The sequence below is a fragment of the Polyodon spathula genome, chromosome 3 (genome assembly GCF_017654505.1).
Source record: "Polyodon spathula isolate WHYD16114869_AA chromosome 3, ASM1765450v1, whole genome shotgun sequence".
Classification (NCBI taxonomy): domain Eukaryota; kingdom Metazoa; phylum Chordata; class Actinopteri; order Acipenseriformes; family Polyodontidae; genus Polyodon; species Polyodon spathula.
Window position 1 is genome coordinate 30,878,800 of NC_054536.1, and position 12,771 is coordinate 30,891,570.

The 12,771-nt window shown below is 38.1% G+C and overlaps 1 protein-coding gene across 3 annotated transcripts in view; it reads right to left on the reverse strand.

Moving 5' to 3' along the window:
* LOC121312970 (neurobeachin-like protein 2) overlaps window positions 1–12,771 on the reverse strand; it is a 124,027-nt gene that overhangs the window by 57,871 nt on the left and 53,385 nt on the right. For 2 of the 3 annotated variants that reach the window (XM_041245010.1, XM_041245011.1), the window contains exons 6-10: window positions 8,984–9,066; window positions 5,523–5,608; window positions 3,589–3,919; window positions 2,645–2,751; window positions 1,207–1,293 (exon numbers count right to left, since the gene is read on the reverse strand). In XM_041245010.1, coding sequence (XP_041100944.1) covers window positions 1,207–1,293; window positions 2,645–2,751; window positions 3,589–3,919; window positions 5,523–5,608; window positions 8,984–9,066 — 694 coding nt within the window. The remainder of the gene's footprint in view (window positions 1–1,206; window positions 1,294–2,644; window positions 2,752–3,588; window positions 3,920–5,522; window positions 5,609–8,983; window positions 9,067–12,771) is intronic. The other variant, XM_041245012.1, reaches the window with a different exon arrangement.

Here is a 12,771-nt window from a genome sequence, read left to right on the forward strand (position 1 = left end):
ACCAGGAGCCATAATAGTAGTACAGTATTACATTTTTTTTTTCAATTTTTCATTAAGTATTTGGGAAAACTACAAAGTGTAATTCAATACGTTAACGTAACATATAATTCGACTTTATGAAGAAAAATTTGTTAATTCTACTGGGTAATGCTAAACTTTCAGCCATAGCTGTATTGGTTCAGGCTTTACACACAGAGAGAAATGACCCAATATACAAAAGTAGTTTTAAAAAAAACTTGTTTCCACATGCTCTCTTCAGCACGCAAGCCTTCTACCTCGCACCTCATGTCTGTGGGATACTGAACTGATGACCAAAATGGGTTACAAATCACAGCACAACCATTATGTACAGCACATTTGTGGCTAAATGGCAAGCGGCTACTAACCAAGTCCGCTCAGCTTGGCTTGTGGAAACGCAGCTCCAAGTTAGACTATTCGTTTGAGGATGGTTGTATCCTGGTTTCCTGGAGGTCTACTGTAAAGCGGCACCCAAACAAAAAACAAATCCCAGCCTGTGTTGAGTTCGACTACACCACTACCACCCCCCCTCCACGAGCAAACCCAGCAGCACACCACCACACATCACTACCTCACACCAGGGCCATGCTTTTAATTATCGCTCAATCCAAAACATGTTTAATTAACCACATTCCTACACAGCATACCTGCCAAACAAACAAAAAAAATAGATATTTTTGACAAGCTTCAAGCAGGCACTATCTGAAGGTCTTCCCCCTTCGGGGGAGAGGAGAGGACAGAGAAAAGGAAACATGCCACCACCTGAACAGAGCAGCTGCATCAGCAGGACTCTCTTGACATGCGATTACCAACTTCTCATGAATATTCAATGAAAGTATCTCTTTTTATATTTTTTTATTATTTCAATTTACACAAATATAACATAACTTCTGCTTTTTTAATATAGTAACCTTAATAAAACTGACCTATTACTTTTCTCCTAGTTAGCGCCATCTTAGGCTTACACAAACCAGCTGTTCTGTGACCTCTGCACAATTTTCATATTCTAATCTGTGTGTGTTGGAGTTCTAAAATCTGCATTCCAGAGGGACTGGGAAAACTGAAGTCTGCAGAGGGACAGAAGATGCTGGTACTAGCCTCACTCGAAGGGAGGTCAGAGAGTTTCCCCGCTAACAGCAGTGTTCTGTGACAGGTGTGAGGGGGAAGGGGGGTAGAGAAGATTAATACCTGGTTGATATCAATTTCTGTCAGTAACTGTGAGGTGAGATCACATGCACCACTGCACTCCATCTTACACCTACTGCTCACATAGAGCTGTTACAGAAGAGTTAGAAACACAGGGGAAGGAGGGAGCGAGAGAGAGAGAGAGAGAGAGAGAGAGAGAGAGAGAGAGAGAGAGAGAGAGAGAGAGAGAGAGAGACACACAACATGAGCAAAGCACTTTCACCTCAAATTCTTCTGGAGTTATAAGACAGAAAAATGAAACACGTTCTGCAAATATTTAGTGTACAATCCTCTGTACCCATATAAAAGACACCTCTCTTCTCCACACTCTCAATTCCAGGTCCATTGTACCTCTTCCACTGTACGACCGAGCCATGCCGGGCTGGATCAGGAGAATCAGGAGGAGCCTAGTTGTTTTTCTACTGCAGAGCCCGAGTCGTCGCATGTAGCTGATGCAGTATTAACAGGCTGTACTTTCCTCTCCTCTGACTTGTTTTGGTAAAAACCTTTAATCTAAGTGCCTGATGCACACAGAGAAATAGGGGTCAACATAAAATCAATGGAATAACCCTCCATTGATTCCACTGGAGTTTCTCCCCCCCGCCAGAAGTGATTTATTAACCTAATTAATATCACTAAAACAGTACTGTTTTCTACATTTAATAATTCCAGCATAACCCCACTAACATGTAAACTGAACAGAGCTGGATCCTTTACAAAAAATAAATAAATCACATTAGGTTTCACTTCCTATTATATTAGGAGAACTGTGATGTGCTTTCATTTCCTCATCACAGCAGAGAAGCCTCTAAATCAAGCAGTTTCCAGTCACTGGAAGTGCTCTTGAATTCCAGCAGGGGCCTCGTCCTTCAGAGCCCTTGATAATTCTATTGTCTGTTCAGTTGATCTAGACAACAGACGATCTAAACCAGGGGTGAGGAATCCTGGTCCTGGAGGGCTGGTGTCCCCCCTAGCTTCTGTTCCAACTGTGTCCTAAATTATTTACTTGGACCGATTATTACCAATTTTTGTTCTAATTAAGTAATTTAGGGCACAGTTGGAACATTACCCAGGAGGGACACTGGCCCTTCAGGAACATGGTTTAAACAGTGTGTACAAAAGGTTATGAAAATCAAAACAACATCTGTGCGAGCGAGTGTATTTCAAATCTGTAAATATATGTAAAATAGCAGAGAGGATCCTACTTAGTGAGTTATAGGATGGTGGTGTTTAGATCCATTGAATACAACTCCTTGCCTATTAGGGGACACCTTTAACATTCAAAAGAAAAGGGGTTCTAGTTATTCCAGTAATAATTTTAAAACACGAACACTGTACAGCACGTATAATAAAGGAAAATGTAGCATAACTGTTTTTGTTGCTCTACAGGACTGTACTCACAGTCCACACAAACACACACACACACACAGCTCCACCCCACCTTGCTGTTCTGTATCAGTCTCAGAATGTGCTCAAAACAGTTGTTATTCAGAAATATGGCCTGAAGGACCGGACGATCAGCGCAGTTTAACATCTCTGGGATGGCACCTACAAAACAAGTACATACACAAATAAGATCAGTCCATTACACAAAACCTTTACAAGTAATACTGCTAGGTGCACATATCACAGCTATGGGAGTGAGCAACTGTATTGCATCAACTAAAACAATTACTTAAAATGAGCATAATTGTACTTGTGGGCCTACATATGGGGAAAAAAAACAAGTGGTAATAGACAAGTTCATTTCTGAAAATACATACCTTGGTAGTTATATTAAAAGTGAAGTTCAATAGTAAATATATATATATATATATATAATTTTTTTTTTTTACTTCACTTGTAGGAAAAATCCCCACATTATAGACCCTTGTCCTTTCTTCCTTAAAAAATGCTATTTTGCACACTTCTATACCATATATAGATGTACTAGTTCATGTATTATGCACTTTCCACTGTATTTAGTGTACTACATGTATTATGCTACTATCATGTATTATGTACTTTCCCACTGTATTTAATGTATTATGCATTGTTTTGTTTTTTTTACCGTATATCATGTATTATGCATTTCTCTGTATTTGAAGTATTATGGATTTTCTTGTATTTACTGCATCTTCTAAAGCGCTTTGTGATGGTGGTCCATTATGAAAGGCGTTATATAAAACAAAGATTGACCGATATATACACAGGGGTATATATCCCATGCGCAAACTGGTGGTAGTAAAGATGAGGAGACCAGTGCATGCTTGCACACTGTCACTGCACTATACTGTATGTGTGCTGGTCGGAACAGACAGTCTGATATTTACTAGAGCCTCTGTGTCCCTTGTCCTCATAAATAACTAACTGAGTGCGCACAAGGCCGGCTGGTGTGGGACTCACTGAGCATGCTGGTGCGGAGGGTGATAAGCCGGTCCTCCCAGTCTCTTGCCTCCGCCTCCCCCTGCCCAGCCCCAGCCCCAGCCCCAGCCCCTGCGCCAAGGCGGTCTGAGTTGAGGACTTGGAAGTAGCTGTCTAGCACGGTTCTGATGTCCACTTGCCGCTGGTCCGGGTTGCTGGCGTGCAGAAGGTGGATCATGGCAGTCAGGCACTTCAGGGTCAGCTGCAGCAGCCGGGGGTCCTTCATCGCCTGGTTACCTGTGCAACAGCAGGAACTGAGGACCCCCATGAGGTCACCCACTGATGAGGGGATGATGACCAGCAGGGCATTCCTCTATGAGAAACACAAACACATTTTTTTTTATTTTTTTTGTGGTGTAATAAATGCACATGTCCAACCACAAGACAACAATGTCTGGACATGCATAACAAATGGAAGTAAATAACACGTATCACTTCAAGATAATTCCCCCTAGCTTAAAACTGCAATTCTTTTTGCAAACTTCCATCAATACCTGATGAATGTACCAGACTTTCTGTTTCAGGTTTTAAACAATCCTACTATGGGCCAGATGGCAGGTGATGTTTAAATATCAGGCACCAATGAAGCCGCTTGTGTGAGAGTGCTTGCTTGTGTTTGAATTCAGATCACCCCCAGCTCTGAGATGTGAATGAATACAGATGCTTCTTTGTCAAAGGTTCAACCTGCAAGCATACATTTTCCTATCAACTTACACATGCAAATGAACCTGCTAGGAAAATTAAGCGATACTCAAATCCACACTGGAGCATCCTCGCAGTGCCCTTCCTCCATCTCCACAGGGTAATAATTACACCCTGTCCACCTACATCACTGCTGTATGAGTTTTATCTGACACAATAATGACAAGGAAGCGTGAGAAACAATACCATTTTATCACTTAAGCTCCCGCCACCAAGATAAAACCCCTGCATGTTTTTATGTTGCACTGTTTGTATTTTATAAGTGTGACTGCACATTGTGTCAAACAGCTTCAAGAGCGAGCTTTACACTGCCTATAATAAATATTCACCCACCTTGGATGTTTTCACAGTTTGTTGTGAAATCTTGATGCATTTAAATGGGATTTTTTTCCCTTCGATTTACACAACCTACCCAACACTTTGAAGAGGCAAGAAAATTTTTACTGTGAAACAACAGTTAATGAAAAATAATTTAAAAAAAAAACTGAAATGTCTTGGTTAGATAAGTATTCACCCCCCTGAGTCAATACTTGGTAAAACCACCTTTGATAGCAATTACAGCTGTGAGTCTTTTGGGTCTCTACAAGGTTTACACATCTGGATCGTGCAATATTCGCCCATTCTTCCTGGCAAAATTGTTCAAGCTGTCAAGTTGGCTGGGGATTGTTGGTGGACAGATTCTCAATCGGATTCAAGTCTGGGCTTTGACTGGGTCATTCTAGGACATTCACTTTGTTGTTTTTAAGCCACTCCAGTGTCGCTTTGGCTGTGTGCTTGGGGTCATTGTCCTTCTGAAAGGTGAATCTCTGTCCCAGTCTTAGGTCTTTTGCAGACTGAAACAGGTTGTTTTCCTCAAGTATTTGCCTGTATTTAGCTCCATCCATTTTGCCCTCTACCCTGACAAGCTTCCCAGTCCCTGCCAATGAAAAGCATCCCCATTAGAGTGGCCCAGTCAAAGCTCAGACTTGAATCCGATTGAGAATATGTGCTGTCCACCAACGATCCCCATCCAACTTGACAGAGCTTGAACAATTTTGCCAAGAAGAATGGGAGAATATGCACAGTGAGAAGTACTGCGGTCTTGCTGCAAAAGAAAAACATAAAAAACAAGACAGATATTCACAGAGCTCAATGGAGCCTTATTCGTCAGCCTTACCTGTCAAATCTCCATACAGACTGCTACAAACTGACCTCTACAAAGAGAAGCGGGTTACCTTGCAGCCGCTGATGATGGCACCGTACAGATGAACCAATCGCACCCTCAGGATCTCTGGCAGATTCTCACTGTCCTTGAAGCTCTCTGTGGAAGCAGAAGATCTCATTTAGAGACTGGCTGAATGCAGCTCCTGCAATTACTCTGGGTAATGGAAATTCTTACTCTTCACGACTTGTACATAAGTCTCTACTGTGGTAATTCTTTTTTTAATGAATGTTGAATAACTTTTAAGTAAAAAGTTTAAGAACTGTCAAAGCAGAAGACATAGTCTTCATTACTCCAGCCAATCAGAGGTCAGAACTTGTACCAATAAAATACACATACCAAGTTTCATCTTAATCTTGCAACAGTACATGGATGCGAGCCTCTACCATATTTCTGTCACTAGGGATATTAATTTCAACAGACAATCACACAATCAAACAAACAAATCAGCCATGACTTGAGGGAATGCCACTAACATTGGTTTACAGATTCCACCCACTACAAAATGCATTCAGCAGAGAACAGCAATGCACTCAGAACAGAAACAATCAGATCTCTTCAATATGAATGTGGGCTGATAGAATCATTTCTTACTTCACCCGTGTGTTTATGGCTCAACACCTGGGTGTGCTTCAGGGTGAAAGTGTTCAATACACTCCATTAGCATTATCTGTGGCTGGTCACCTGACAAATAAGACTTCCTCTGAAATTAAAACACTATCAATTTCATATTTCCCAGGACTGAAGTGGTTGAAGTGCTTTTTAAAAGCCCCGGCAGAGTCTGATTTTAAGAACAGGCATCAAGAGATTCAATTTAAATTAGTGCCACATGCCATAAGTAGTTTCACGGAACATCACATGGATGTTAATACAGTTACATCTCTCAGTTTAAACATTCTGCCCACACCAAATAAAAACAGCATCAAGCAAGAGCCCATTTAAATAGGGGACTGTCCATAAAGGGGTAGCCAACATATTTCTTAATCCTTCTGCAAAGATTCCTAAAAGTTGTTTGTGGGGAACTGATATGGTGGATGCACATTAGTGTTGCTCTGTGCACGTTTTTCGGAAGCTCCGGGTAAAATTAGCAAGCCTTTCAAGTAATGATCTTACCAGAAATCTCTAGGGAAATTACTAGTGGATCAATCGGCACCCTAATTTCTTATTCGATTATTGCATAGGCATTTACCAACGATAATCGATGCATTGGCGTTTTATTTCTTAAAATAAAGAACTTTTTTTTTTTTTTTTTTTTTTTAAACAGATCCAATAACTCAAAACACTGTTGTGCATAACAGTTAAACAAAAAGGCACAACTTACACTCAAATTAGAACACTTCTAATTATAAAAAAGGAAATACAAAAGGACTTGAGTTTTTAACAACTGAAAATATGCATCCCTCCACATCAGATGTCTGTTTATAGTAAGAAGAACTAGAAGAAGTAGAAGTAGAACAAGAAGAACAAGAAGACGACGACGACGACATGGGCTCCCGAGTGCTGCATCCAGTAAAGGCGCTTTGTGTGGAGTTCAAGATGCGCCCTATAGCGTGGAAATTGCAGGTTCGAATCCAGGCTACGTCATTGCTGACCGTCACCGGGGGTTCCTAGGGGGCGGCGCACAATTGGCAGAGCGCCACCCGTGTAGGGAGGGCTTAGGTCGGCAGGGCAAGTCACAGTGCACAGATGACTCTACCGATTAATCAACTAATGCCCATAAGTTAACAGTATTAGCTGTTATATAAGTTAATAAGTTAATAAATGACAGCCCTATATATATATATATATATATGCACAAGAGTAAAATTAATGTGGACAACTGCAAAATGATTATCTTCCATTATTATATACAAACGAGGAGATGTCGCTTCAGGCCACTACATGTGTGTCCTCTTAGTTCCTGGCACTACAAAGTGGTTGCATGCGAACGACACACTTCTTGAAGTCAAACCATGGCCAAGAAATGCAAAAGACATGTACATGGCCTTTTATGAACAGATGTAATGCTTTACGATTGGACTACATTGAAGTAAGTTGATCAAATCACAAGATTAGGAGGCAAAAAACTGAATTTCTATAATTAACATGTTCATGTAATTCACTTTAGAATTAATATGCATATGTAAGTTTGTAACCAAGTACAAATCAGCAGAATGTTGAACATTTTTGGAAATGTACATTATTTTTTACCTTTGCTATGCTGTTATACTTTTGTACCAAAGTAAAAATCAGTAACCAGCAATAAAAACTTGGACATTTCAATGCTTTTTTACTGTCCATTTGCATTGGTAAGTATGAAATATTAAAAAACTAACAAACAAACAAACCACAAAAAATACATTAATAAAATAAATAAATAACTCATATCTTGAACTTTGAATGTTATGAAAATTTACCACTCATAATTAGATTTAATCTGGACGTATCTGTTGCCAGCCAGGTTACGGGTCACGTGTGGCTACTTGCTTAAGTTTCGACTTCCATAAAGTACATTGTAGATTTTTTTAATTCTCGCTTTCAATTGAGGAAAAAAATAATAAAAAAACAACAATAAAAATTCACCCAAAGCCTAAACTGGACCTTCTTCAACAGGGAGGACCAAAGCAAAGCCAAATTGCCTTTTTCACCCCAGCAAGTTACCTATTAGAGAAACGCTCTGTACAGCAGAATGCATGTTATTTATTTCAGACGCCACTCATGTACCGGTTTCTTTTGTATCCATTTATAAATTCCGTTATATGAATTAATACAAACACGATCATTAGGCCACTAATTATATTTCAAACAGTGTTTGTTTAGATGTTCAAATATTTGTCCCAGCACTATTTACACAGACAATGAATTGCAGAAGTGCGTGTTTAGGACACCAAACTGTCAACCCCCATGAGGAACAGCTTTACAATTCAACAGTGGGTTTCCGTTTCACAATTTCATGAGCTATGGTACGTCAAAATAAAAGGAATGGACAAAGTAGGAAAAAAATCTGCCATAAACAGAACGTTAAGATTCCCACCCCTGATCAATGTCACATCATCGAGACACACATGCCTCTCCCTTCCCGCTCCAGGGATTCCCTGCTCCGGCTCATTCTCACACCTTTCACACTTTTCACACTCCCTGCTGCTCTGTCAAGACTTGCCAAGAAATGTCAAAACATTCCCTCTTGGTAAATGCTAACTTACAAAACAGAAGTGACACCCACTCCGAGTGTTTTTGCAGAGAGTTTTGCACAGCTTCACAAGTCCTAATTAGAAAGAGTTTCATAAGTCACTGCAAGTCTCGGACTGTCTCCAGAGGATCTTCTAAGACAGCCCCTTACTTGCCGAGGCAGTATATAACAGAGTTATATGCGTATGGGTTATATCAACACATGCAGCACCTGGATCTGCTCACTTATACTTGCAATACTCCCTCATACACAGGAATGTATGAGGGGCTGTGATGATTCCTGTCCCCTCTCCCAGAGCTCCTCACCGTGGAAAAATGCTGTGAACTCCTCTGGCAGCGAGACGGGTGAAAACTTGTACTTGCTCCTCTCCTGTACGCTCACAACCTCCCTGCAACAGAGCACATTATAGTTACAGGCGGTACAGTTACAGGAGGAGGTCCATTCATTTTATTGCTCGTTTTTTAAATAAGGCTCCAAATAAGTCAGTGGTTTTCAAAGTGGGGTACGCACGCTCTCATCAGGGGGTACACGAGAGAAAAACCCTGTAATGGTGGAAAACACATTTTGTTACCATGTTGAACACTTTGACTTAGAAATCAAATCAACAATGTTGAATCTCCTTTAGAATAAAACCACAGCCGTACTGGTGTACGTTTCCTTTCTGTTGGACGAGGTTAATTCTACGAATACAGCTGGCTGCTGACAGTGAGCAGGATTGCCAGATTTCTGACAGAAAAATAGCAACCTCTTTCTTCAAAACAAGCACAACCCATGTTAGAGTATGGGTGTTTATGCAAATTCCAACCTGCGACTCTCGAAAAAAAAAAACAAGCCCAATCCCGCTTATTATAAGCGGACTGGGCAACTCTGACAGTGAGTGAGCGTTGAGCGCACATATGGCTAATTTCAAGGAGGTGGTGCCTGCAGTCTGTGGGCAAAATTTTTAAAAAAATAAATAAAAACTCAAAGATTGTCATTGTAGGATGTTGCTTCTTTTAAAAATATGTAGTATTTGCTAGGTAAGGGTACTCTCTGGAGTTTAAATGTTCAGTGTTAGTAGTTTAATCAGTTCAGTGTTTTATCTACTTTTACTTTTTTTAAATAACCGCATCTCGGCGGCCCTACTTAAAAAATGCCGGTGTCACCGGAAATAAGTTAGCCGTGAAATAAGTTAGCGTTTGCCTTTTTGAGCCTTTCTACGCCTGCGCGAATCTTACAGCTTAAAGGCAAGGTTAAGCCGTTGACTTTCTATCTGTGTACTTTTATTCAGAACAGACTGTCATTGTGATGTTTCCAATGTGTCTAGTAAATTGTTTACTCTTAATGTTGTCAGGATCTTTATTAAAAGCTACAGTATATGTGGTAAACATCGGAAACACATAGTCTTAATATTAACAACATGTTTTTCATATTTAATAATAGGTTAACCTTTTAGTTTCCCGTAGTTTACAAAGTTTACATTTAATCGCTGGCTACTTTATATTATAGGTTTTCTTTGTACATGTACTTGCAATTTATATTTGCAAGTATTAGTGAAAGAGAAATAAATATAATACATGCATTATTTTGTTATGTTGTTATGACAGAGATAATTTATCATTTGTTGTGATTTATTTTTATGTGTAATAATATTTGTGTTTAAAATGTAATAACTGTTTCTAATACAACATATTATCTATTATTTATTAATATGTGTTAAGTTTAATTCCCAGTTTACAAAGATGTGGCAAACTCTCACCAGCATTGTCATTTTAAATTTGTATGTAATTTGTAATTTCACTGGATATTTATATTAGGTTTTCTTCATACAAATAATACAGCGAAAGAGAAATAAATACATAATTTCTATTTGTATATATAAATTTGTATAATTTGTATGTGTTGACATACTGTATCAGAAACCATTATGCATTTGTCTTGCGATTTATTTTGATGTGCAATTATATTATGTTATATGTATATTTTGAATTGTGTACATGTATTGTGTGTATTGTTTTGTTTTAATAAAAGTGCATTTTTTAAATATCTCTGTTACTGAGAAATGTACAGAGACATAAGTATTACTGTATGGTATGCAATGCTGTATGACATCTACATTATATTCATGACATCTTTAGATTTGATTCATGAGTTCTGGTGTAAAACATAATCATTTAAACAAATCAGATAACATTAAGAGCAAGTTCTCACACAGAGTTTCGTATAATAATCTACAGATAAAAAGTATAACCTGTGATATGATGTTTTATCTCCTGAAATACAACGACTGGTGAGTGGGGACTTTTATTGTAGAAGTAAGTATTTGTAGAATATTGTAGAAGTAAGTTTGCACAGGGTACTACATTAAATAGGAGAGCTATCTGAATTATTAATACAGTATTTGATGCTGTGCGAGTACATTCACCATGTCAACTCGGATTGCAAATGTTCATATAAATAATATACCTGCACTTTAGGACGGTATGTATAGGAAGCCAATCATTTTGTGCGTTTCTCAAATTATATATACACCTTAAAACACCACCTTCCACTAAAAATGTGTACGTTTTCTATATTAACAGGTTTAGATATCTCACATAGAATGTCAAAAACATTGTTCTCTACACGAAGACAAGTGTTTGTACCCACTTTCCCAGTCAATTTATTGAAAAGGTTCAAAGTCACCAAGCAATTTACCATGAAACTAATATAACTGTTAAAGTGAGCTTACATAAACACTTATTATTGCTTACCCCACAGTATGACACGTCCACAAACAACATTTTTTAAAGGAAATACACATTTGACAAGTAGTGATTTTAACTGTGCATAGACAAATTATACCAACAAAGTAATGTTTTTAAAATATTTATTTATGTTAAAAAATAAAATAAAATACAGTGAGCAATTTCCTGAAGATAAAATATATTTATAATGCAAATGAAACATAAATATACATTACGATAAATGAAACCTTTAAAAAAAGAAAATACTGCCTGCAATACACTTCGATAAATAAGATGACAACATATTTAAACAAAAATTACTGTCTGCAATGCAAAACTTGTTTTCGTTTCTCAAAAAAAAAATACAAATGGCATCCTGTAATTTTCGATGAACGCAGAGAACCTTGCCTTTAAATTCTAAGATGAGTGCATGCGTAGATAGGCTCAAAAAGGCAAACACTAACTTATTTATCGGCTTACTTATTTCCTGTGACACCGGTATTGTAAATAAATACATAAATAAATACATCAATCAATCAATCCCTAACTCCCGTGATTGGGATGTGTCTGGAACTGGATTCCCTACTCCAGACCTATCGAGTGTGTTCATATCATACAGCGAGTGCCCATCAACAAGCTTTAATAGTCTTACAGCTGATTAACACCAACAGACTACTGTACTAAACACTTTTTGTTGTTGCTAAAAGTCATTTTTGACTACCTGATAAAAAATACCCCCATTCTACTTTCAACAAATTTGCTTTTGGGAATACTTCAAAACAATGTGCTTATTCTGGCTGGATTCGATACTGCACAAGACACACATAACATTTACATTGTCTCTGCTCGTGTTCAATGATAACATTTCAAAAGTTCAATTTAAAAAAAAAAAAATCTGTTTACTCTCTACAAGTCTGCATTTGTTTGAAGAAATTCATGGCTTTTGTTGACAATTGCTTTTTATTTTGTTTGGAACTTAAGTTTTGTTTTTCAGAAGCATAACCTGTTTTTGGACTCATTTTCAGCATATTTAATGGAGACTTATTTGAATAATTTTACATAGCATTTTTAGTTGCTGCATTTGCACTGTTGTTAACTAATAACATTTTATTTTGTTAGTTTTTAACAGTACTTAATCTACAAATTAGAAAAGACCATTATTTTTTTTAGGTATATTATGACTACAGGTCTAGTTAAATTGCTAAGAATTTACATATTTTTAATAAACCTAACTAGATAATATTTCAGAGCACTATGGAAAGCCTAAATATAGTGATACTTGCTTCCTTACTAAAACGTTGTGCTGTCATTTGTTAAAGGCTAGCATTCAACATGCCCCAGCTGTTACCGCCGACATTCTCTGTCTCTGCGGTGTGAAGATTGGCCCA